At 38.3% G+C, this 25,447-nt stretch overlaps 2 protein-coding genes across 6 annotated transcripts in view; one reads left to right on the top strand and one right to left on the bottom strand.

The window, feature by feature from the left end:
* Positions 1 to 1,179: 1,179 nt before the first annotated feature.
* cdk5 (cyclin dependent kinase 5) lies at positions 1,180 to 7,475 on the top strand. The gene is made up of 12 exons (XM_063886362.1): positions 1,180 to 1,383; positions 1,652 to 1,740; positions 1,835 to 1,902; positions 2,045 to 2,105; positions 2,186 to 2,242; positions 2,438 to 2,533; positions 2,696 to 2,770; positions 4,405 to 4,501; positions 4,920 to 4,989; positions 5,115 to 5,175; positions 5,255 to 5,335; positions 5,534 to 7,475. Exons 1-12 carry the CDS (start codon positions 1,347 to 1,349, stop codon positions 5,618 to 5,620), a joined length of 879 nt encoding a protein of 292 aa, XP_063742432.1. The 5' UTR covers positions 1,180 to 1,346; the 3' UTR covers positions 5,621 to 7,475.
* A 2,950-nt stretch (positions 7,476 to 10,425) lies between these two features.
* The window catches only part of asic1c (acid-sensing (proton-gated) ion channel 1c), an 86,635-nt gene continuing 71,613 nt past the window's right edge, over positions 10,426 to 25,447 (bottom strand). For 2 of the 5 annotated variants that reach the window (XM_063886017.1, XM_063886014.1), the window contains exons 2-11: positions 22,993 to 23,143; positions 22,332 to 22,459; positions 17,668 to 17,818; positions 17,497 to 17,553; positions 16,931 to 17,084; positions 16,634 to 16,725; positions 16,205 to 16,284; positions 15,453 to 15,524; positions 13,128 to 13,180; positions 10,426 to 12,030 (exon numbers count right to left, since the gene is read on the bottom strand). In XM_063886017.1, the coding sequence (XP_063742087.1) occupies positions 11,952 to 12,030; positions 13,128 to 13,180; positions 15,453 to 15,524; positions 16,205 to 16,284; positions 16,634 to 16,725; positions 16,931 to 17,084; positions 17,497 to 17,553; positions 17,668 to 17,818; positions 22,332 to 22,459; positions 22,993 to 23,143 (1,017 nt within the window). In that variant the 3' untranslated portion in view covers positions 10,426 to 11,951. Of the gene's footprint in view, positions 12,031 to 13,127; positions 13,181 to 13,434; positions 13,469 to 15,452; positions 15,525 to 16,204; positions 16,285 to 16,633; positions 16,726 to 16,930; positions 17,085 to 17,496; positions 17,554 to 17,667; positions 17,819 to 22,331; positions 22,460 to 22,992; positions 23,144 to 25,447 lie in introns of all 5 variants that reach the window. The other 3 variants (XM_063886016.1, XM_063886018.1, XM_063886015.1) reach the window with 3 other exon arrangements.

Below are 25,447 nucleotides of genomic sequence, written 5' to 3'. Positions count from 1 at the left end.
CAGTTTATTTCCACACCAGGGTAAAGCTAAAGCAAGCAGACAGGTAACATCCGCTCTGATTAGATGTGATAACTGGGAGGAACTGCTTTTTTGGCAACATTGTAACCTCCCTTTTAAAGCTAGGAACTGCCATTGTTAATATGGTTTTACTTACTGACTTAAATAAATATTTTGAGTAAATTGTCACAATTAAACTGATGCCTAGAGGTTGCTCCTGTCTAATGTGATGCATTATTTTATCCACACCTGTGTGTGTCTGTACATTATGTGCGCTGACACAAAGCATTGCCCACTGACACTAATTAATATAAGCAATCACCTTTCATTAATTGGATTATTCGTATCATTTGCTGAACTAAAGTGAAAAGCCAAGATTTGTATCCCATTTACAATAGTGTTTACATTATTTAACAGACAAATGAGGCTATTTGTGATTAATAATTCAAAGTTGGCCTAGACTCACATATTAGCCTAACAGTTCCCAGTAGAATCTGTTTGCTGTTTCAGATTAAGTTACAAAGAATCAATTAAAGCACAGCAAACACGTTCAAGATATAACATATATTACACGTATAAACATCCCTCACTGTTACTTATCTTGCATACTACAGTATGTGGGACAATTTGAAGAAATTAAGAATTTGGTCCATTGAAATGAGGTGTGAACTAGTTTACGCTCCGTGTTTTATACATATAAAACAAATATGTATAACAGTAAAATTACATTATTTGTGTAACAGTTCAAAAAAGGAGCTGAACATATGTAGGCAATGCACGATACCAAACAATAGAAAAGAGATGATGGTGATTAATATATGAAACTGAATTATGAACATTAGCTTGCAGCCTACAGGAATTTGTGATCAGACTTCAAGGTATATATAATATAGGCTTACATATGTTGTTGTTTTTTTATTATTTTATTTAAAGTCAATACATTTAGAGAGAATTGTACAAAATAATGTTAAAAAAGGGTTTAATTTAAGCTATAACTATGTAGTTTGTCACAATTGTTTAAAGTGTGAATTAAATGAGTTGCAAACAAATAGTAAACAGACAAAGTGTGCCATACAAATAAACACAAACGGAATATTGCTGCTCGCACCTAAGATGTTTCTGCACCCAGTAATGTTTTGGGGTGTTTGGTCTATTTTTTCAGAGAGCTGCGATTCATCTTTTGGCCTCTAGATGACCAACAAAACAAGCCTAGCTGTAGACCGACCAGGAGCAGCAACTGCATGTAGCTTTAAGCTAACGCTAGCTATAACAACATTATTTACCCCTATTTGGGGCTTTTATTAGCCACTGGTTCGCTAGCTTGTTCGAGGTTGGCTTACTGGCCAAACATGCAGAAATATGAGAAGCTTGAAAAAATCGGAGAGGGTGAGTTTTCATTCCCCTTTTCTAGAGTAATATTAGCTAGCCTGGTTTGCTAACCTAGCAATGATTTAGATGCTTTTCTAGGTTCTAGATTTTAAGCTGCGTGCCTACAGTAAATAACTCCCTTGCTAACCATATACTAAGCTGTGCGTACAGTTTTTGCCTGCCAGCTTTTTAACGATACTAACAAGAGCTAACATTAGGTACCAAGCTAGCAATGCCATTCATAAATACGATGACTGATTTTAACTCATCGCTATCTGCTCTATAGGTACGTATGGGACAGTTTTTAAGGCTAAAAACAGAGAAACCCACGAAATCGTGGCTTTGAAAAGGGTCAGGTTGGACGATGACGACGAGGTATGTTTTCAGAATAACATAATATTAATTTTAGTATATGATAGCAAGCTGTTAGCAGGCTAGTACTAACCACACTGGGTGTCATTTCTTTCAGGGGGTGCCAAGTTCTGCTCTGAGGGAAATCTGTCTGCTGAAGGAACTTAAGCACAAAAACATTGTCAGGTTAGTCTGCCTTTTAATCTGTTGCTATTTGTGAGTGACAGGAAATAATGCACAGTTGGTCAGATAAGTAAACATGCTAAGCAGCTTGCATTTAACTCTGATCTCAACAACCATCCACTTAAATCTGTTCTGTCCTCTGCAGACTACATGATGTGTTGCACAGTGACAAGAAGTTAACCTTGGTTTTTGAATATTGTGACCAGGTGAGATATCCATCCCAAACAACGGAATATGTTTTTATCTGTACCTTCCAAGGCTAATGTATGTCTCTTATCAACTGCAGGATTTGAAGAAGTATTTTGACAGCTGCAATGGGGATCTAGATCCTGAAACTGTGAAGGTGAGAGCTACAAATCCTGGATAGTCCTGTCCTAGAAGATGGTTTACAGCATGCTGCTTTAATGCATACTATAATAACAGTTTGGTTTACAGATAATAGCGTCATATTTGGCTTCAGATTATCATCATTATCATATTGTGAAACGTGTAATTAATTGCTTTAACATTGCTTTGTCTTTTTCTCTCTCTGATGCAGTCATTCATGTACCAGCTGTTGAAAGGCCTCGCCTTCTGTCACAGTCGAAACGTTCTTCATCGAGATCTGAAGCCACAGAATCTCCTCATAAACAGAGTGAGTGTTTAGCTGCGTTTGGACTTTGACTCAAGGCTGACCGTGAACACTTGAAATGAGTTACAGCAGCATGTCTGAATTGTAAAGCTAAATCTGATGCACTGCGAATAGTTTTTTAGTCTGTGTCATTAATATCATTGTTACTTGCGTCTCTGTTTACAGAATGGGGAGTTGAAGCTGGCTGACTTTGGGTTGGCTCGAGCCTTTGGCATTCCTGTGAGGTGTTACTCAGCAGAGGTACATTTTACTTTTGTAACACAGCAGGTGCTAATAAGTGATCACATAGACCTATGGAAAAATTGGAGTCAGACTGAATCCTGGACCTTTGGCCTGCCATTGAGAGATTTTGGAATTGGGTTCTAACCAATGACATGAGGAGATTTTTCTATTTAATTCAGGCTTTTCAAAAACGTGTATTACTTGTGACAAGGTAACATGCACAAATGTCCTTCTTACTGATCAGTTTATTTGACCTTACTTAGACTCTCTACGTAGCTGTGTGGTATTTTGAATTGGGTATTGAGACAAGAAAGCTTTATGTATTATCTCTCAGTCCTCAGGTTCGTCTTTATGTTCTATAGCACAGTGAAACATGATAGACAGCGTCTGATCAATACATTGAAAGCTTTGAGGCTTGTGGGACTGGACGACATGACATACAAATCAATACCTTTGTGTGAAAAAGTAATATAAAAATATGGCCTAGCAGTGACCTCCAACTATCAAACTGCCCCAACAATACAGAAACATGGCGTCTTCCACAATTTTCCTTTGTTATCCGATTAAATTGCTGTTATTCGTGTGAACAGTCACTGGCCTCAGTTTCTCTGAGGTCTGAGCCTTTAATAAATGATATGGGAGAGAGTCGAACACACAGCAACCTGTGGTTAAAATGGTGTTGTGATTTTTGTTGCTATCAGAGATTTGACAGGAAGGTTTCAGACTCAGGTTCAGTGGATTTGGTTGGCTGACCTAAGGGCCCGGCACACCAATCTCAAGAGGGGGCACTTGACCCAGGGTGACTGCGTCTGATCTGGAAATGTAATAAACAGAAAACCTAGAGGGGAACAGAGTTTAAAGCATTGCAGTTTTGAAGTAAGGTCATTTCAAAAGGTCATTTCATTTCAGACGATGTATTACCCTGAGACTCTTAGCACTGGTTCAGCAAGAAGAGATGGATGGTCCTACAGTTATTTAACACTACATGGATAGCATGAATTGAATACAGTCACTGAATTTCTTATGTCTGGATAAGTATTTTGTTAAATTTGTAAGCATAATAAGTCAAATGTTTCAGAGATTAAGAAAGACTTAAAGAGCTGCCTAATTTATTATGCATAATTAATTGTTCTTTGAGCTTCGCTTTTTTTAAACATGCAAACGGTGAGGACTCCAGATGGGACATTGTAATAATAATTAATGTAGAACAATTTTATTTAAACTTCAAAGATTTGCAGGTTATCTTTTCTCTTTTAAACACCCTCAAAAAGTAATTCATGTTCCCGTAGTATGCTGAAAATGAGCATATTTAACTAATTGAACCTTTCAAGCTGAAACAGCTCCACATTTCTGAAAAGTTGTAATTTTCTGCTTTTTTACTCTGTTCTGTCAGTGAACTTCACCACATTGTTATATGACCTTGAAACATGTCTCTTAAACATTTACACCTGACAAAGAACAGTTTGTAGAAGTTGAAAAAAGTTAAGCGGAACCAGGTGAAGTCTTAGTGACAAATCCCACTCGTTCTGAAATCAGTGTCGGTACAAACTCACCCCCCCAGAGAACGGTCTTTCCATTGAATGCCTGAACACTTGTGTTAACACCAGTTGTGATAATTGGAGCTAACTCCCTTCTCTGTGATTTATATGTAGGTGGTGACCTTGTGGTACCGGCCTCCCGATGTGCTGTTTGGTGCTAAACTTTATTCTACCTCAATCGACATGTGGTCTGCTGGATGCATATTTGCAGGTTTGTTTTTAATTGTTGACATCAATCAAATATATGTAAATCTATTCTTGTTTTACTAACTTTGTTCTGTTATCTCGCATGCAGGGTACACAGTTAGCAACATGCAAGCTAAATGCAAAGTGTCTTATTAGTTTTCATCACTTACCAGCTCCAAATCAATGGTAATCTTTTGTGGCTTGTCAAATTTGATCATTCACTTGCCATAAACCCAGTTGATAAAAAAAAAAAAGGGTTTGTGTAACTAAGTGAAGGATAATCGTAATCACAAAAATCATAACTCATCAATATAAGTCTAGGGCGCTTTGGTTAAAAATGGCTTGCTCTGTCATGCTTAACATTTTATGAATAAAAGGTATATGTAACCAAACCATATATAAAATATTTCTCATGTTTCCTTTTGATTTCACGTCCTATTCAGAGCTGGCTAATGCTGGAAGGCCTTTATTCCCCGGAAACGATGTGGACGACCAGTTGAAAAGAATCTTCAGATATCCTTTTTGCTAAATGGAACTCTTTAACCTACTATGAGATGAATGATTTACAAACAGTACGTCTCTGCAGGTTGGACACAACTCTCTGTTGCAAAATAAGTATTTCTTTAACCACTCAGTACGTTGTTGGGTACACCAACTGAAGAACAGTGGCAGACAATGACGAAACTCCCCGATTACAAGGTAACTTATTAATACCATGTAGACCCACAGTGCCCGCAGTATCTGCTATGTGTTATTGAAACTTTCTGTCTACCCGCAGCCATACCCCATGTATCCGGCTACCACCTCGCTGGTGAATGTGGTGCCCAAACTCAGTAGCACAGGACGGGATCTACTCCAGGTACTTTGAACTTGCCTGCCTCTGTTTAAATATCATAACACATTATCACAACTGTCAATCAAAATATGACTTTTTTAACCTATATAACTTTGCATTTATTTAATAACTTCAGCTGAAACTACCCTCAAGTTGTTGCTTATGCAGCCATAAATTGTACATTTCCATCTATTTACTCATGTTTCCTTCCATCTCATCCAGAACCTGCTAAAATGTAATCCTGTCCAGAGGATCTCTGCAGAGGAGGCCTTGCAGCACCCTTACTTTGCTGATTTCTGCCCACCCTAAAAGCTAAACGGCCACTCGCTGAACCTCAGCCGCCAGAATCAATCATCCTTCACTCTGCTCGGTCATTAGGACCAACAAGGCGAATCCCTCTCCGCTTTCAAACACTCCCCTGCATTTCATTCTGTTGTGCCTCTGGAACGGCGGCCTGATGGCTCTGCAAGGATTAAGGTTGTTTTAAATTGCAAGCCCGTTTAATTTGGTACATAAATGCCTCCCAGTAAAGTAGCGCTAATGTGGGAGGATGCACTATGTGTTGCATTAAACACTTTTTATACCTGTGGAAACACTTCAGAACAAAATGCCCCTCTGCTCCAAAACAGTGATGAAATTAACAAGCTGTTCATTTCTGACTTTTAAATAGTTGTTTATGAATGGAAAAAGGCCCCTTTTTGAATCTGTGGTGATCACATTTGGTAAATGAATTCAGATTTTAATTTAAACGTTCTAACACATGAGCAGATGATTTAATGGCTCACTCATTCCTGGGGTTGCTAAATGCTACTATTTCCAATTAATTTGTATTTTTTAGAATAACAAGGGAGAGATTTATTTGAATGAAATGATGAAGGCTTAAGTCAGTGTTTTTAAGGATTGTATGTTACTTTTGTTCCACTTTAATTTACAGGTCTGTAATTACAAAATGATTTCCAAGGAATGTTTCTTGTTTGTGATTTGGTACTAATGTCTAGCTATGAAAGAAATACTTTAATTAAACCACAAGTTATTTTTCTCTAATAATAAACTTATGGTGTAAACTAATTTGACGATATAAACGAAATTGTATATTTTCTGTACAGATTAATCAAATGATTGCATGTTCATTTGGTCTGCTTTGACGGTAACACGTTAAACACATCTCTATTTACTTTATAATTAGTACCAACAACATACTTATTACTGGAAACTTCCTAGGAAATTATAAGGGAATTACAAACCTGTATAATACTGTTATATATATTTACTTTTCAGGCCTACAGACTACAGACTTGTAATTCTGAGGTTTCACATACCAACAGTACATTTCTTTGTCCCAAATTACAAGATTGTATAATAGCATGGAAAGCTAACTTATTATTTTATCTTTCTCAGGCTTTTTATTTCCCCTTTTTGTATTTTTTTCCTGTGCACTTTGTAAGTTTTGTTTGAAATTGTTTAGTGTATATATATGAATATTATTAAATATGTTGAACACTGACAGCCAGGATTATAGCCGGTTATCAATCAATGGGCCAATATACATAAATACATGTTAATGACTAGCGGACCATTAGTGACACATTACTTTTCTTACATCATAATTATACTAACATCCTTTTCTGAAATGCTTTAATAGTAACCCACTGATAATTTGTATTTTCATATAATGATTGTTTGGCACCATTAGCTGTGTACTTTCTGACTATTCATTTTAATCAACATGGTAAACAGCTTGCAGTGTTATTTTACTCCAGATCGTTGCAGCGCTACGTATCCCATAAATACGCCTACATAATGATTTCTGTTTGATGTAGCTGTGCTAATAGGGAATTGACTTATTTCCATTTTGCTGATGTAAGAAGATAATGGATGCATGTATTTATTAATGATGGAATGTCTGCTCCTTTTTCTGCATTCGTTAAAAGAGGTTCATTTGGTACAGTGACTTCATAATGGTTTAATGTAACTCAGATCTAAAGACTTTAGCCAGCTATTTTAGGATTTAAAGGTTCTGTGTGTGTGTGTGTGTGTGTGTGTGTAAGTTATAATGAAAAAACAAAAGCATTTCCTCTCAGTATTTCATTCTCTAGTGATAAACTGCTTTAGAGTTACTTTGTACAGCTTCTATTTAACCTTTTAATGAAGAGGTGATTTTGCACTTTGCTAGTATCTTTCATTTTTTTGGTCGAAACCCGTGGGACAGATGTCAGTGATTCTTTTATGTATAATTCAGACAATAAGACTCACTATTCAGTAAACTGGATATAAATACATGTTTGCTTTTAAGATCGAATCATAGTTGACTTATGAAATGGAAGCTGAACAAATAATCTGGCCCCAAAGTCCATCCATTTAACAGCTGTTATTCAGTGTTGGATTGTATCGGTGACAACTGAGGAAAATCAGACGCTTAATAGACCTGGTATTGAGATGTATTTTGGAAAAATGTGCCTGTTGAAAATGATTTACAAAGTTTGCTTTTTATCCGGTCACCTTGGCTACTTCTGCATTTTGGAAACACTTTGATAATAGTAAATGATAACAATTATCCAGTAATATGTAAAGTGCTTTTTGTCATAATTGTGCAACTACAGGGTAGGCTAGGATGCTAGGTTTGATCAAACTAAATGTCAACTTTGAATCTCTGGAAATGGTTTTGATTCAAACCTTTTTTATAAATGCTAAATAAGCAGAGGTGGAAGAAGTCCTGCTTAGAAATCTTACAGAAAAAGTACCCTAGAATCATACAGTACTTGAGTAAATGTACTTCAGAACATTTTTGTAAATAAGCAACAATCACAGTAAGGTTTGGGAATAAACTTCATGAGGTGTTGCTAAGTAGGAGTTTTAGTAATAGTGAAAACCAGTTAATATGGGGCATCAGGATTGTGTTGCCTGGCAACAGTAAAGAACCCACCAACTGTCATATACTTTTCCATGTGTTGCACAATTCTGATAGGTGCATAGATGTCTATAGCGCACATCTAACTAGATTTCAGGAAAAAGGTGCACAGACAAATCTCATCAAACTGTTCTAATGCTGCATACATGTAATATACGTCCAAATGTGAGCGCTCCCTCAAATCAGAACAAAAGTAGGGAAATATTTCGGTACACTCCTTGCCAAGTTGACGGAATTTTAATCAGAAGAAAGTAAATGTGTTGTTGCTGTTAAGAAATGTTGATAACGGGAGAGCAGGGCTTTAACATATAAAACACATATGGAAGTTGTTATTGATGCCCTTGCCAAACAAGTCGTCAACATCCTGATGTCCTACTGTCACCAGGAAAAGCTTTAATTTTTTTGTTGTTTCGATTTTGGCGTCTGTGGCGACTTTCCAGCGCTGCTGCGTGAATTCCTGCAGCTGAGCTGGCCCCATCTCCCAAAGAGAGTTCTCTTCAAGTGTTCCCGCGCAATTTTTCGACTATCAATGCACAGAAGTCAAAAGAACGATTGCCAAACTCGGGATATGTTACCATCTGAGGGGACCCTGAAAGCATCATTACTTTTGCAGATTTGTTTTTGTCCAGAGGGTGATTGAGGTCTCGGGGCCTTTAAATTGGCATGCAGGTGCATGTGCTGTCGGTAAAGTGAGTTGAGTAAGTTACACGTAGTTAAGTGTGTATTAACTATTTAATGTACAGTTCAGAGTTAAAATCACATATCTGCAATAAAATGCACATAAAGCACGTAGAGCCAGATGAAGCAAGTTCAGTTCTCCAGATCTTTGAATGGAAATCTTGATGTTACCTGTTACAACCAGTCTTGAAGGCACATTTATTTCTACTTTAAGCCACATTATGTTTATTATATCCATAAAAACTGATGAAAAGATGTATCAGTTTGCCCACATCTTCCAAATATCTTCCCTTTTTGAGTATTGCACGATCCCAAGCCTGGTTTGAGGAGGACCTGCAGAACATCCTTTTGATTCATCTGGCTCCAAAATATACATTTTGGACATTTTGGACCATACAAAGTGAACAGCATGACTAAGATTACATTAAGAGACCAGAGATAATAGGAATACATAATGGTCATGCAAGGAACAAAATGAGTGATGTGACATAATTAGTTGGAATAAAATAGTTCAAACGTCAGTGTTCGGTGACAGAAATATATAGAGTACGGTTTTCTACTTGGCCATAACTATGCGGCAAATATCAGGAGGACTACTTGATGGGCACAAACAGTTCAGTAATAATTTCTGCCAGTTCAGATACACTCTGCTGTTCTGTGACTGGTAGTAAGGCAGGGGGTGTGGGGAAAGAGAGTTAAAGACCCGGGACATTTTCACACATCCTCCAGCCACAGTTTCTGGTAAATGGTGGGTCATTTTTATGCTTCTTAACCCAAACAACATGACACACACACACACTGTGTGTAATGCATGGTAATGCAGCATCATTGTGTAACATGAATTGGGGTTTGTCTCTTTAATGGGTTAATGATGGCTAATATACAATTGTCATATCATACATCTGTCTCGCAGCTGTTCAGTCTGTCATTCCAGCCGGTGAAAACATCATTTATTCAAAATGGGAATCTCAAATCTTTTTTTTTTGTTTTGAGTCTCAACTATATTCGGTTCAGTGCATTTATTGCTCATGACACAATGCCGCTGATTCATCTTTTTTCCTGTAAAGCACATTTTCCATTTGGATAAAGTCTCTTCACAACGAGGTCTCTGGCTGCTCTTGGCAGATGCTCTTTTTCCTATGAATGATGGAGAAGTGAACACACCATAATTAACAGTGTGTCTAGTTCAAACTAGAGCCACAAAAGGTAGTCACAACCATAGACGTCCAGTCATTGGCTTTCAAGTGATGGCTGATCTCCAAGGGTTTGTGCTTCACATCAACAGTCATCTAATACACAGACAGAGTATAAAGCTACAGTGTTATGAACACCACTTAACTTGATTGGCATTATACTTTCACATCTAAAAAAAAAAACTACTCTGATTTTCCAGTAAAGTATTTATAGTGAGGATATGTGAGTGTAACAGCAAGTCCATAACTGTAGTGTCAAGGATTTAAATAACAGTGAACATTAACGAGAGGAAGTAGACTCACACGAAGATAAGAAGAAAAGTTGTGTACGTGAGTAAGATGGGTAAATATTGAGTTTATTATACTTGTTCATTTATACATCACAAACTGTTATTTGTGACTTATTACATGTTCTGGAGTAATAATAATAAAATGATACAATGTTAAAATCTTACAATGCATTTCCGCTATAAATCAATTGTAGTAAATGGGGCTGATGTGCGAGGTGGTTTCGAATGTTTTGAGGCAATTCTCCTGTATCTAATAAAGTGGATCGCTATAATCACCAGAAACTCAAAGACACTTACGGTCCACCCAGATAGAAAGTCCAAGTTCCTTCTCTGGTGTAAGAACAGAAAGGAGAACACTTTATCTTCCTCTATATATATATCTATAATTAGATATATTGACATATATATACAGTATATATTTGACAAATGTCTCACATAAGCAGTATAGAATTTCTTCATGGCATCTGATTGTGAGTATTTACAAGTTTCTGTCAAGTTAAGGAATGTCCCCAACACACCTCTTTAGGTTTTCTTATGTTCAATAGAGAATAGGTTACTATCACGGGGGGTTGTGCTGATGGACACCTTTAAGACACAGTAATGGAAAAACTGGTTCTGAGGATTTATTAAAAAGGCAAAAGGGAAACCAGAGTGTTTCTCTTTTAATTAATTCATGTAAATAAGGGAATTATTTTCACAGCACAGCAACGTCATCCCAAAAAAATGGAAAAACAATGAAAATAGAAACGTCAGGATATAAAGATACAATCAATAGCCTTGTTCGGGCCTCCTGACTCTTTAATTAACCCTTACTACATGTAGAAAGTGACTTAAGTTAACAAACCCATCCAAGTTTCTGCCATCCCTGTGAAACCTAACTAGATACTTGCATGTATACAAATATTATGTTCCCTTTCTCTTTTGAAATGTATTAAGCACAGTCATTTAAATTCATAACTCAGAGCCTCACAGTAGCAGAAGGCAACATTAAACCCCAGTCTAGTGATGTGATTCAGGATTGAGCCGCTCTTTTATCCAACATCAGCTCACTGAGATGAAAAGGGGCTCTCCTGTTCAAACTGGTGACAGTATAAGGTCACTCACTACAGCATGTGTTGGATGCTGCAGATGTAACACTGTTGAGAAACTGTGATGCTGCAGATTCCAATTTTCTTTTTCTTTTAGGTTTGTACAGCAATGCAGGCAGAACAGTGCTACACCTCATCACAGTTCAGAAAGCATTTTCTAAACATAGTTCTATTTTCTGCTTGTAAACTCAAAAGTGAGAGCGTAAGAAAAACAAAATGAAACATGAATAAATTAACACAGACGCCTTGACATGGCAGTTAAACCTGAGTTCTGTTTAGGAAGTGGTCTCTCTTTTTTTTGTTTTCTTCTGATGATAGAACTCTATTTCTATTCAGGCATTGATAAATTCTACTATAGTATACTCAAACAGTTTCTGTTAAATACATAAATTAAGTCACAGTTTGCTGTCAAGTCCCCGGATGTGCCACCACCACCCCCAACCCCTTCTTTATGTTGTCAACAAGCAAACTCCTCGAAGTTGCCTAGAGTCGGGTGACGAGGTAACATGTTCGGCGTGAATCCAAGACTGTCGGAGTGACTCCGCAGGGTGTCACAGGTGCTCTGCAAAACAGAGGAGGAGGGGGGAGGGGGGAGGGAAGACGAGTTCAACCAGGTTAAGGGAGGGGCGATGAAGGGAGCCATGATGATGATGAAGGTAAGTAAATGAGCCACAGGTAAAATGAGAGCGAGCGGGACGATGGATGAACGCGGATGAAATGGAAAAGAGGAGAAATGTTGAGGCAAGGAGAAATTGTGCAAAAATAATATTATCAAGGCAACAGAGATATAAGATGGAGGGCCATCAATGACAGAAACATACGGTGAGGTCATGAATACAACAGATTTGGAGGTTTCAAGATCAGCCACATTGCATATGTTTCACAAAAGAGGGTTCAAAGAAAAACCAGAAGGAAGGTGGGGGAATATGAATGAAAGGAAGGAGAAGAGAGAGACAACAGCATATATTTAATCCTGTTTTTACACTATAGTTAGAGTTAAGCTGGAACATCCAAATGTTCTGCATTCCCTGTGTGTGCAAAGCTGAGTGAGTAACTCCTGACACTGTATGTGTTGAACAACCATTGGTAGTCCCATCGGCAAAACTGGCTATTCCAGCAGACAGAGAACCATTTATGTTTTGTGCAAACTCCCTGCATGCAGACCTGAGATAACATCACAAAGTAATGCATCTAGTGATGTTATCTGGCATGAGCCTCAATGCTTGGCCTCTAAATGGACCTCTATGCTGGGGGGGAAACAAATGGATCTCGTATGGTTCAGCTGGTTGTACCACAACTCAATAAATATGTAATCTTTTTTCACAGGAGGACTGCGCTTTGTCCTATTGGGAGAGAAAGCATCATTATTCAATGGAAGGAGCGAGTTTTGCATAGAGTCCAATCATTATGCACTAGGAGAAGCCAACCGACTCGCGTTGAGCCGATAAATTCAGAAACACACAGAACTAACCTGCCCTGACACCACGGCTGGATATTAAAATGCTCGCTGCAGTTGGCTAATCACCCCCTTTTTGTTTCACTATCTACCACAGCATTTTGTAGCCACTGAGGAAATAATGTATGAGATGGTTTTCAGGTATGTATGAAAGAGAAGGGACAGCATGGGAGGGAGCATCTATAATCAATGGGGTGTGCTACCTGGGGGCATGATTAGGCGTGACACCAGGGCTGGTTGGGTTCTCTGGAAACTCCTGGAATAGACATGATGAAAAGAAAGATGGGTGAGGGTGACTGAAATGAAAATAAAACACAATGCAAATTCTAATAGTGTTTGTTTCCCCTCAGTGAAAGGTTTAAAGTACTGAAGGAAGATGGCTGTTTGATCAGATTTGGATCCTTTTAATAAGCAGGGAAAATAAAAGATGATTACTGTCATCCAGAAGAGTTGACGATCAATAAAGGGAAATGAAAGTAGACAAAAAAAAGACAAAATGCTATACTTTACTGTCGGGTTGTTTGAGTGGAGACGTGACAATGGACTAGTTGAAAAACGATTATTGGTGAGAGAAAGAAAAAGGATGATTTATTGTAAGCAGATGAACATATGACATGAATGGGGAAGAGAACAAGACATATCACACTATGTAAAACTCCAGTAAAAGCACGACATACTATAAATATCAGCACACTGAATAAATGCTTCTTCTTCTGCTATTTAAAAACCAGACTGACTGAAATAACTTCCATCATTATGTTGTCTTAAATTAACATATCTCCACTTCAACAGAGGAGAGTAAACACCTTCTTTCAGTCTTTTCTTCCACATCAGCAATCAAAACAGGTCCTTAACGCGAGGCAACCCGGCATGCGGGATCACAAAACACATGCAGAGACAAACCAATGGCTTTTTCACCGAAGTGAAGACACTAAAGGTTATTATGTTGTGTGTTATGTGGGCTTGTGTGACACGAATAAAACATTTGAGCTTGCAAACTGGTTGATAGAATATATTTGGGGACAAAAGAACTGTCTGCGCTAACATAAATCTGTTTGAATGCTTTTGATTGAAACCAGAAAAAAGCTTTTGTTAGCGCTTACACGTCTACAATGAGCTGCACAGAGGGAGACGTCTACATGTCTTTCAAAGAATTGGAAAAAATTGTTTGTTTTTAGGTTTAGTTAGCTGCAGAAAAATAATGTGGTAGGCCTAATATTGATCGTTAAACAACTTATTTTAGACTTTTTAGAATCTTTATCTCATGTGTTTGCTTATAGTAATTACAGGTTAATCATTTAAAGAGGTGCTGGATCATATGTATTACGAAGAAAATATGAATGTTACATTTTTAAAAAACATTACGGTCATCATCAGTAGTTGCATATTGCGATACTCCTAATAACCAATGATATCCTAACTGACTATTTTTAAGAACATACGGATAATCATGTATTAAAAATGTGTTCCTTCTGGGACTCCTTTAAAGTAATTTATCTAATCTATAGGAGATACTTTCTTTGTTCTAAATCACTAACTTTGAAGCTTGGCATTAAAAACAATAGGATCAATAACATCAATCAAGTATTTTTCTCAGCTATATAATAACGGTCCTACAACTATTGCCAACAAAGGTTTGATTCATGTGCTGAACGTTTGCTCATTTCCTATATTAAGAAAGTGTTTTTCAGCTATTGATCATTTCTCAACTCCTTGGTATAAAGCTAAGAGGTTCCTCTTGACACCTTTAGGCTAGACAAATGATGTGATTCAGGACCGAGCAAACCCTCATTATTCTAGCTTTAATGTTGAAATTAAATGGGATTATCGCTTAAAAATGAGTTGAATCATAATGTGAATACAATCTTGAGTCATCTTTATCCGGCTCTGTATTCAATTCTGACTTTCCTCTGATAATACTGTCACACAGCCATGTTGCAGTAAGCTGGGTAAACACTGAGTCACTGAGTGTGTGGGATCAGCTACTGCAAAGGGCTTTAACTTCTCAATGTAAGAGCATAAATAAAAGCAGTTTATGAGTCACGTTAAGAGGTTAATCCAGAAGCGGTCAGTTAATTAATTTCTACTTCATGCACTGTAGTTAAAGCAGTGGTCTCGTAGCAAGCACAAAATATGGAAGCATATAAAAGAAGGCTTATAGTCAGTTTGCTTCTTTTAATTATACTCATCTGTATTCCATCTGTATAACTATTGTAGATTCTTTTCAGCATGTGACATAATGTTTTGATGCTTCTCCATAATATTCAGCATTTAAATAAAGTAATATATGAGTGTAACATTAGATAAACTGATTATGCATTCATTTTTATCACAATACATAGGTTCTGTGTGGGAAAATGAAACTAGTCGTCACATACTGTGGTTTTGCTTGGATTTCTCTCTCTAGTGCTGTCCATTAAACGCATTTTGAGAGTCAATGGACATGTTTGTTGGTATTGTTGTTCCTGAGGCTCATTAAATACATTCACATTAATTCATTCACATGCATTCTGAGAGACTGAAATTACCAGATTGTCGCTCTGACAACGCTGAGGACGTTTCTTGCGAATGAAGTAGCCCAACACCTTATCCTTAAACACCTAAATGCAAAAAAAACATCAAATACTAATTTTTCACAGAATTAATCATGTTCAGTGACATTTACACTTAACATTAGCAGTTAATTATACAGTTTAGGAAATGTACTTTCGTGCTGAGAGTCTGATGAAATGATTAATATCGCTCTCAACTCTGTGACGCAAAACATGACACTGCAGCCTTGGGCTGGTTAGCTTAGCATAACGACTGAAAACAGGAGAAAACTGCTTGCTGAAGATCACTAGTTCAGAAGTTGCATCTTGTTCAGTTTATCCATGCTAAAACTGGAGCGTAAGAACATAGCTGTGGTTTTCCTGGAGGATATGTGCCCGACTATATCTTCGATGGAGCCAACCTGTGACATTTTTACATTTCGCTTTATTTATGCATGTAACTATTAAGAAATAAGGTGTTAATACAAGTTATTATTGAGCTTTACAGAAGGTGATGGGTAGATCTGTTACGTTTCAAAGAAGTAGTTTCTTATCAAGAGTGAAAAATAGACTGTTGAATTAAGATTAAAAACAAGCAGTAACATATGTATCCATTAAAATGGACTCAAACACATAAGTCAATTAACTGTTGAGTAGTTAACAATGTACTATTATATGCACAAGAACAAAAATACATTGAATTATTGTTTTCAGGGTTAAATCTCAATTGGTGAAAGTCATCACTTTACCTCATACAAGTAATCAAAGATTTCCAGTATAGTTAAGACGCTGGCTCCGATGAACAGTCCCATCTGACCTCCAATATCACCTAGAAGCGAGATGAACAGATATGTGCAGGTACAGTGATGAAACAAAAGTGTGTGAAAGTGTTTCCTGTGCTGTCATTCAGTATCTCTCAGAGTAATCTGCGCAGAGTTGTCAAAAGTGTCCAACCAGCCCCAACTTCTCATCAGACACAACCACAGCTGCCCTTGCAAGATCATCATATTATGAAAATGTGTTCAGCCCCTTTTTCAAGAGTTCAAAGAGAAAACCTCAAAGCACCGGACGTGAACACAAGATGTGAAATGTCTGGCGGAGGCCCGCTGAGAGCGCTGCTACCGAGGTCAACCACATTTTTCTGTCACAATAAACCTGACAACTGCGAGAAATCTTACCGAGGAGCCCGGCAATTTCATAGGCTTTCTTCTGCTCAATCTTCTCGTAATTCAGAGCTTCAAAGAAGATGTCCATTACCAGTATATTTTCTCTGGAGAGAGGACAGACAAGATCACACCCAAAGAGTTTATTGCTGTTATTACATTACAGCAAACAGCACCTAACGTTTCCTGTGCAACTATCTTTCATTATTGTTACATTGAAGGTGAACGATGGAGACCTAGGTCATGCTATGCCACAATTCATCCATCCATTAAAAGAAGAAAAGCTAAGAACTGCTACCATACAATACTTACCCAATATACTGCTCAGTTTTGTTGAATTTCTTAGCCAGATATTTAGCAGAGGCCTTACTGGGGATCTTAACCATGGACAGCTCCTTGCCATAGCGAGTCATGTTGCAGGGGGTCTGACAGACACAGTAATCGTTGTCTTTCTCTACCAAAAAGTCTGTGGAGGATCAAAGTCATTTCAAGATATTGCGGAGAATCAAACAAACCTGCACACAGAGGCTCTCTAAAAATATCTCTGCACAAAACTGAAGAAACAACATACGCTGCCATCGTTCACTTTCCATGAAAGCAAATAATGACTGAAGCTAGACTACAGAGGAGGGAGAAGAAAAAAAACTTGTTGGGATTTATTTGACATCGGCGAAGCAGAGACACATCACAAATCTACCTAATGGAATTTTTATACAATCGTTTTACTTTATTATTTTTTGCTTCAGCACTGTCTGAGATCAAAGTAATTTCTAATTAAAGCTACAGAGGCATTATATTGAAGCTTTAAAAGTCTGCTGCTGGACACATAAGTATCACACTCATATTTCTTACTGATTAAATAAAGTGTGAAGGCTCACCTAAAGCTGGGTCAGCACAGTCTTTGTACTGCTCAGGTGTGCAAACTGTTGAGGTCCCTGTTTGAAATAACATGAGGTGAAAATAATTACACAAATGATATAAAAAAACTGCATGGGGATGAAGTATTTGCAGCTCCGTTTTTAATTGGGCGCGTGTTTCTGAATTCATACCAGGCATGTGAACCATCCTGCAGTTGCAGTTCTCAAGCAGGTACCGAGTTTCACAGTCAATGCGGCAGGCGGTGATGCTGTACGTGGAGAAGAATTCAGAGTCTATGGGAGTAGACTTGCAATCTCCCCAAGGCGGAGGGAGGTACTGAAGCTGAAAGAGCAAAACAGCACATGTTTTCCCTCAGTATATCAGCGGACAGGATTACAACCAAAAACATAATGCAAGTACAAAAGTGGAATGGAAGTACAAAAGAAGTCTCTCACATAAAAAAAAAAATACAGAAGCTTCACAATGAAAATATGCACTGTGATAATATTTGAACAAAATATCCGGTCAGACCAACTTCATTTTTTCACGTATAGCAGCAAGCAGGGCGTCATGCATTACGTATCATAACTGATGCAGGTCTAGTCCCCGGTAGGAAACAGAATACCATGGGAATAGAGACAGCCCTAATAAAAATCTGTAAAATATGTAGATTCAGACAGGACACCACAATTAATAGACAAACTCGAGAACAGAATCCAGAACAATAAACAGTATTTGAATGAACAAATAAATGAATTGTAGTGATTATATAGAGCTTTATATCTTAATTTAAAGTGAATATATGATTCTTAATGAATAAATGACTCCTCCTAAGCATACAAGTGTTTTTTATTGTTATTTAACTATTTTGATTTTCTAATTAAAACCCATGAGGTTTTTTTTAAAGCTTCCCAGGACTGCAGTCTTGTGAATTAAACAATGAAGTGAAGTCAGTGTGCAGTCTCATTAGAGGTAAACTCTCATTAATAAGGTGAAGAGCAGGTCATTACATTTATAAGTAACTCAGGGAATTCTAAATGAATCCACTAATGAGGAATATGTAATGCCTGCTTTTTACATTTTTGGCTCACAGTAAACATTGGACCCATGGTGCTCGTCTCATAACGGCAGGAATGTGCAGAGCTCTCTTAAACACTGAAAGACACTTTTTTTTACCGACATTTAACCACCAACAACACTTTTAGACAACTTTTAAAGTCTTGTTTACAGCAATTAATGGTAATAAATGCTTAGTACTCAAACGAACCAATTATTTGTGAAGGCTAGCGCCGCTTGCCTAGGCATCGGAGCAGATAGCTTTTAATTGCAGAGGGAGCTAGCCAACAGTCTATTCCAAGGGTTTGTTCCTGACAAAACTTCACAGAGATGATGCTGCTTTTGTCACATTAACATTCACTGCAATTCACTGTCATCTTCCCCAGCTCTAACAAGGCCAACTCTGACAATGTAAGGGCCATTTAGTCAACAGAAAGTGACAGAGATAAGACTGAAGTTCATTCAAGGAGTGGACTTAAACTGGCAAACATTATTAAGCCTTTATTGAACTCCATTTCTAGCCCACAGACTCTCATAACAGGAGTGTCAGGAAACAAACAAAAAAACAAAACGATTCCAGAGTCTCCATGGCTAATAAAACCTAATGAATCACACTGTCTGGCCCCTCCAGATTATATTAAGTAGCGGTCCAGTGGATCGCCCCGATAACATAAAGGCAAAACAAAACAAAAAATGCAACAGAACTCTATATGGCCTTGAGAGGGTAAAGCCAAACAACAGCTTTGATGAAGGTACAGACTCGGGTGGATGGATTCAAGCTGGAATGAAACCCATTAACTGCTTTTACTGACATCTATTAAACAGAGAAGACAAGGGCGACAGACTGCAGATGTTGGATGTCATTGCTTCAGCCACACAGAGGGATGGATCCATTCCTTGGGGGGGGGGGCTGAAAGTTAGAATCTTACTGATGTGTATGTATTAAACAATACACGACTTGTGGCATGCAGCAAGCCCATAACAGTCATACGCTACCCTCTGCTCTTGGCTGGAAACAAACGTTTGGAAGCCGGGGGCGACCCCGAAGCCCAGCTGATGGAGGAAAGGAGGCTCAGACTGAGTGTGAAGCTGTACCTTTATGCCGGCCTCATAGGACATCTCATCTAGGGCGAGGGGATGAGGGAACACAGCCCACATCATTATCAGAATAATAAGGAGGTGCACCAGCAATGCGAGGGACAGGAAGTGATCCACCCCTTCGGACAAGACACAGCCTGACGCAGGAAATTAACAAAAAAAGCTACTGCTCCCAGCAGTGCGTGAAAACTTTTCATCATTGGTACGAATGAAAGTTAGTACCAGGTGTTTTTATGGCTCTCATCTGGCAGGTTAACACTATTAAAGGTCCCATCTGAATCATGAATCAGGGCTGCGACTGTTGCCAAAGTCATAGCCGATGATTTAATTTTTGCCGCCAACAAAACACCCTACTGGCTCCATCTTGTTCGTATACAGTATAGTAACATTATCATATCTCTCATATGGGTTGTCTAATCTGTAATTTACTATGTGGTTTATTCTGTCGCATGTCTAATTTCTAAGTTTTTTTTTGTTTGTGGGGTTTCTTTGGTGAGTTTTTCCCTGTAAGTGGCAGGGGTCTATGGACAGAGGGTGTAGCTCTACACTCCATAAAGCCTGCTGAGACAAGCATCATTTGTGATAATGGGCTATATACATCACGTTTGATTGATTTAATTTGATTCTACACTGGTGGGTTGTCATTTAGTCGCTCTATTCTACTATCCACTGGAGATCGGGTGACCGCAGAGTCACCATTACATAATTGTGCTCTAAAATGGTCTCTCAGATCTCACCAGTCATAGCTTCCTATTAAAAATGAAATTCCTCGCTGACAGAGGCTTCCCAAAATGAAAAGTCTAGAAATCACAAGTGCTTTATCCAGATGTCAGTTATTACTCTGAGAGCAGTGTCACTGTAGTCGAGTGAGACTGACTGAAATTAATGCTGGCCAGACTTTAATGACAGTCTAATTAATTCAGCACATCTCTGAGGTCGTAAACACGTCTTTTAGCTGTCACTGGTGTGGGCGCTCGTGTCAGGATTATAAATGACAGTCCATGTACTTTTGTTTTCAGGAGGAAACTTTGCGATGTGATTAATAGATCAGATTCCCTTCTTAGAGACTGCTGAACGATGAAACACTTGGAGCACTTGACACCCCTACATAAGAAGTAAAAAAGAAACATTACATGTTCAAGAACTGAAATTTGTCATCTGTGTGGTGTCCAAAAGCCTGTTTTAGGGGACCAAACTCAGCCTCAATAATCCCATGTTATTCTGCCAAAACAAAAGGGCGGAAGGGTTTATTTGATCATTTATCTCATGCTCATGAACTGACCAAGACCATTAACTTAAGGAGCAAAATCATTTAAATTGGGCTTGTAAGGAATTAGATTTACTGCTGGGGTATCAATTATTTCGAGACTTCACTCATTATGTGGTGGATATTATAATGAGCCTGCAGCACAATACAGAAATGCACTTGATCTCAAAGGTAATCCTTGCAAAATCCTGAAATCCTTTGTGGCACGGGCGCCATTTCCTTGTGTCTTACAATGAGGGTTTTTCTCCTTGTCAGAGAATATTCCCCTATTCTTTCACTGTATCCATATGAAAATGAGAGGTGCGGTGCTTATTCTAGTGTAGAAATAAGAAGCACAGTTTCAACGTGTTGTCTTGGCAACATCACAAAAATGCAGTACAGTTTGATTAATTTGGATACGATGTACATGTGAGCTCAGAGTTACGACCTTGAACACAAGCACTGCGATCAATTCAGGCTCTACTGTAGTTATTACTTTTCATCCTTCACTATATTTCAGGGCTGGAATCAAATTTTTCTGCAAAACCCTGCCACAGGCTCTTTTGCTTCCTTTGATATTTCGTGCTAAAACTCACATTTACTAAGTTCCTAAATCATGGTGCATTTTAAAACATGTCTTAAGAAAAGGCTGTGGTTCATCTTCTCATCTGATGCTGCATGCCTTACGTGTTAATGAATAAGGGATATAAACTAATGATGACACAATGCATAAGCTTCTTCTAATGGGTCAATTTAACATCAAAAACGTTTTTTCAATAAGATACAGAAAGTCTTCAGAGGTCAGTTATTTATAGTGAATCTCATTTTGGCTCAATTCTGCTGCCAGACGACCAATTTGGCAACCAGTCTTAATGTTACAATTATAATTTCCTTAAAGGGTTTTGAGTATAAGAAATTCTAAGCATATTAATTAGAAGTCATTTTTGCTTCAAACACTTTAAATTAGGGTTTGTTTTTTTAATGAATCAGAGTTCATATTTTGATCATTAAAGCCTGCTGATCTGTGTGAATTCTGATGTCTCTTTAATTGGCCAGTAGACACACATTTCACAGCATTGGAATTGGCTGTATTTATTTTTCCCCAACAAACTGAAAGCAGGGAAGACTAAATATGTAAAGAAAAACATTTCTAGCTGCCAGATATTTCTGTGTATTGTGAGAGTCTCAGATAAGCCCAGTATACTTGTTTTTTAAGGTCCAACCAATATTCCTTGGCTGCTATAATCCCTAAATTGTACCCAGAACCCCTAGGTGTTTATACGACACCTTAACAGCACATTTCCCACACAAGGTAAACCAAAGATCTGATTTTGCTCCAGGCTCTGAGATATAGAGGTAACGGGCACTGGCTGGCGAGGATCGGGGGACAAACACAGAATGAAGCGGATCGAGAAAAGGTCGAGGCTGGAGTGGAGGAGGCTGAGCATTAGGTACCAGTTGCTGCTGACATGACACAAAAGTTTGAAAACCAGGGGCTACACCAAATCCCAGTTGGTCAATGAAGGGCGGCTCGTCCTGGCTGTGGATCTGAACCTTGATGCCTGCTTCGTAGGAGGTCTCATCTGTGGATACAGCAGGCCAGAAAATATAAAAACAAATACGGTCGCCCATGGAAACCCGCTCTTTGGCTCTGGCACTGATGCTTAGTGCTCCCGAAAGCCCCTGCTGAGAGCTAATATCAGTGATATACTTTATACTGCATAAAACTGATTTACAACCTAAGATTTATTACATGCTGTAAGCTTTACGGCTGTACAATACAGTGGGTGTAGTTTTTTGAATCCAATATGTCCATAAAGTCAATCTATTAGATCTTATGTGGGTGGTTGACTTGGAGGATGTTATACTATTAAACATAGCAATAGCTAGTACATCACTGCTGTGTGGTAGAAGTTCTGCAGACAATAGGCAGTAAAAAGAAGATAAGAAAAACCTGGGAAATTATTGTGATTGTGTTATCTGGACAAAGTAAAACATCCTCCTGTTAAATCAATCACTAGTGACTGCAAAATTATTCTGGATTTTCAGAGGAACCACAAAGGTTGGAGTGATTTTCACAAGGATAAAATGATACCGTTTACTGTTTTATACTGACCTGTCTCTCCCCAGACAGGAAGGTATTCATCCTGCTGAATGTCCAACATGATCTCCAAGCCGTTCCCCGTGCCGCCTTTCAACGTGGTCAACAAGGGGTTGTCGCCTATTCCAGAGTTGAAAGTGTAGCATTTTCCATAGCGTGTGTAAATCTGCAAAGAAAGAGCACAGCAAAAGAAGGAGCATAAGGAAAAGTTATAGCCTTTCCACTGTGCTGAGGTAAATTGTGTGCCTTTACAAGATGTATTACATGTCAGCCTGTAGTTTTGCAGGACAGCTAATCATTGCAGAGGCTTTGTGATTATCAGAGAAACAGTACCGACTTTAAACTGGCACCTGGCTCTGAATTGAGGAATTAATGAGCTTTGCTTCGCAGCTGCAGCAGCAGCTATCAATCTTCACCCAATTTCACTCCAAATTTCCCCTGAGTATTTTAAGAGTGAATGAACTATGTTGCCGTCATTACATAAAAACCACCTGAGGTGAAAGCTCTCTGTGCACGCACACACACACACACACACACACACACACACACACACACACACACACACACACACACACACACACACACACACACACACACACACACACACACACACACACACACACACACACACACACACACACACACACACACACACACACACACACACACACACACACACACACACACACACCAACTTGAGTTTGAAAAACATATTTGTCTTGACTTACCGCTTGATGTGAAATCTTTACAGTACATTGCCTAACACAAAACATCTGTCAGTTCTAATTAAACCATTTTCTTTCAGCCTTCGTTGCAGAGTCAGAGCTGATGGATATTTTATGTTTTTCAAATTTATGGATTTTCACTGTGATTGGAAAAACTCTCCATCCTCTGCAAAACAAGTCACAATAAATCTGTATCGTGGTTATATATGTTGACATTTGAAACTGCACTCTAGAGTTTGGATCAAGACATCTTACAATTCTGAAAATGGCTCGAGGGATTGTGTCAATTCAAGCTAAATCTATCAGTCTCAGATTAGATTATCACAGTAGAATTGATTGGTTATGCAACACTATGAGGAACTTCAATATCTGGTAATCATGTATTTCACCACAACAATCTGCACCGTTATAAAGAGGAGAGTTTGTTACAAGTTCATCAGTTACAGCAATATCCACTTGTTGGTGTTCGTTGCCAAAAAACTTCATATTTTAGTGGGGTGAAAGGATCACGACTACATTGACCAATCACACATCAACTATAAAACAATAAAATCAAAGAAAGGCTTAAAAATGTTTGAATATAGTATTTTGAAATGTAATCACAGTGAAATATTTTATGTTGCAGATCATTTCCACTGAATTCGAAGCACTGAAATATTTCACTACTAATAAAATCAGAATTTTCTTTTTCAATCTGAATTTCAATAATTCCACAAGGTTGCTCAAACTGCAACATCTAACGAATCAAGCGTAAATGGATTTTATTTCAAAATGTAACATCACTTCCAGATAATGTAATAAGGCCAATTCAAACCGCATTATAACTTATAAAGGTTCATTTTCAGAACTAGGTAATTTCCCTTTTTTAACCTTTTCTTTTTTAATTCCATCTAAAACCCTCAATGTTGAGTTGAAATTGTGGTTTGCTGCATCCAGCCACACTTCCTACATTAATGACCAAGGATGTCCGAATATCCTTCCTGGGCAAACAATAATTGGCCATACAAACACTGAAGCATTCTGACATGATGTTTTTGTCTGGCTGTCCAAGTTGCTCTTCACCACACCAGTAACACTGGAGAGGAATGTCATCTAATTTTCACTACCCAGTGTGCTACGGTTGGGGTGAGAGGGCTGCTGGCAAAAATTCAACCAGCATGGCAAAGCTGATCTCAAGAGATGAGAGTCAGTGTTCCACATGCAGACACAGACAGACGGCCGTGCAGCTCAGACAGATAAGACAGCTTTGGTCCTTTCCCCCAGCTGGTTATATAATGAGGTCTGCAAAGAGTACTGTAACTAGAGACCTCTCTTTAAAGATTCAGATTTAAGTTTAGATAAAAAGGAGCTTCATTCTGTCACATCACAGCCGCACCATATGTCTCTCCGAGCACAAGACAGTTTAAATCCCAATTATGGCTCAGTGCAATCTGACCGAGATGTTAAAGATTGCAGAGATTCTGCAAAACAGGGAAGCCACCGCTGACAGCTGACATACTGCAGTGTGCGAGACTTTGCAATTCAAATATATTCACTGTAGTAGTCATAGTTACAGGTTTTTATTTTTTTATGACGCTGTATATACTAATATATGTGGTTAAATGAAGAGCCAGTGACACGTTACTGCTTTAAATCTACGAGTGTGTCCTGGGTTTAAATTATTCTCAGTGCTGTGGAAATAAATTAGTCGCTCTGCAGGGGGATTTCTCACTGCAGAAGTTTCTCCGTAGAGCCTTTAATATTTT

Source organism: Eleginops maclovinus, chromosome 6, assembly GCF_036324505.1.
Source record: "Eleginops maclovinus isolate JMC-PN-2008 ecotype Puerto Natales chromosome 6, JC_Emac_rtc_rv5, whole genome shotgun sequence".
In the NCBI taxonomy this organism is placed as follows: domain Eukaryota; kingdom Metazoa; phylum Chordata; class Actinopteri; order Perciformes; family Eleginopidae; genus Eleginops; species Eleginops maclovinus.
The sequence above is the reverse complement of the archived record's forward strand: the minus strand, read 5'-3'. Positions and strand labels throughout refer to the sequence as shown.

Coding starts and splice junctions, on each gene's coding strand:
- cdk5 (XM_063886362.1), top strand. CDS start 1,347: ATGCAGAAATATGAGAAGCTTGAAAAAATCGGAGAGG. Junction 2,771..4,404: donor TGAGGTGTTACTCAGCAGAG/GTACATTTTACT, acceptor ATTTATATGTAG/GTGGTGACCTTGTGGTACCG. Junction 5,336..5,533: donor CAGGACGGGATCTACTCCAG/GTACTTTGAACT, acceptor CATCTCATCCAG/AACCTGCTAAAATGTAATCC.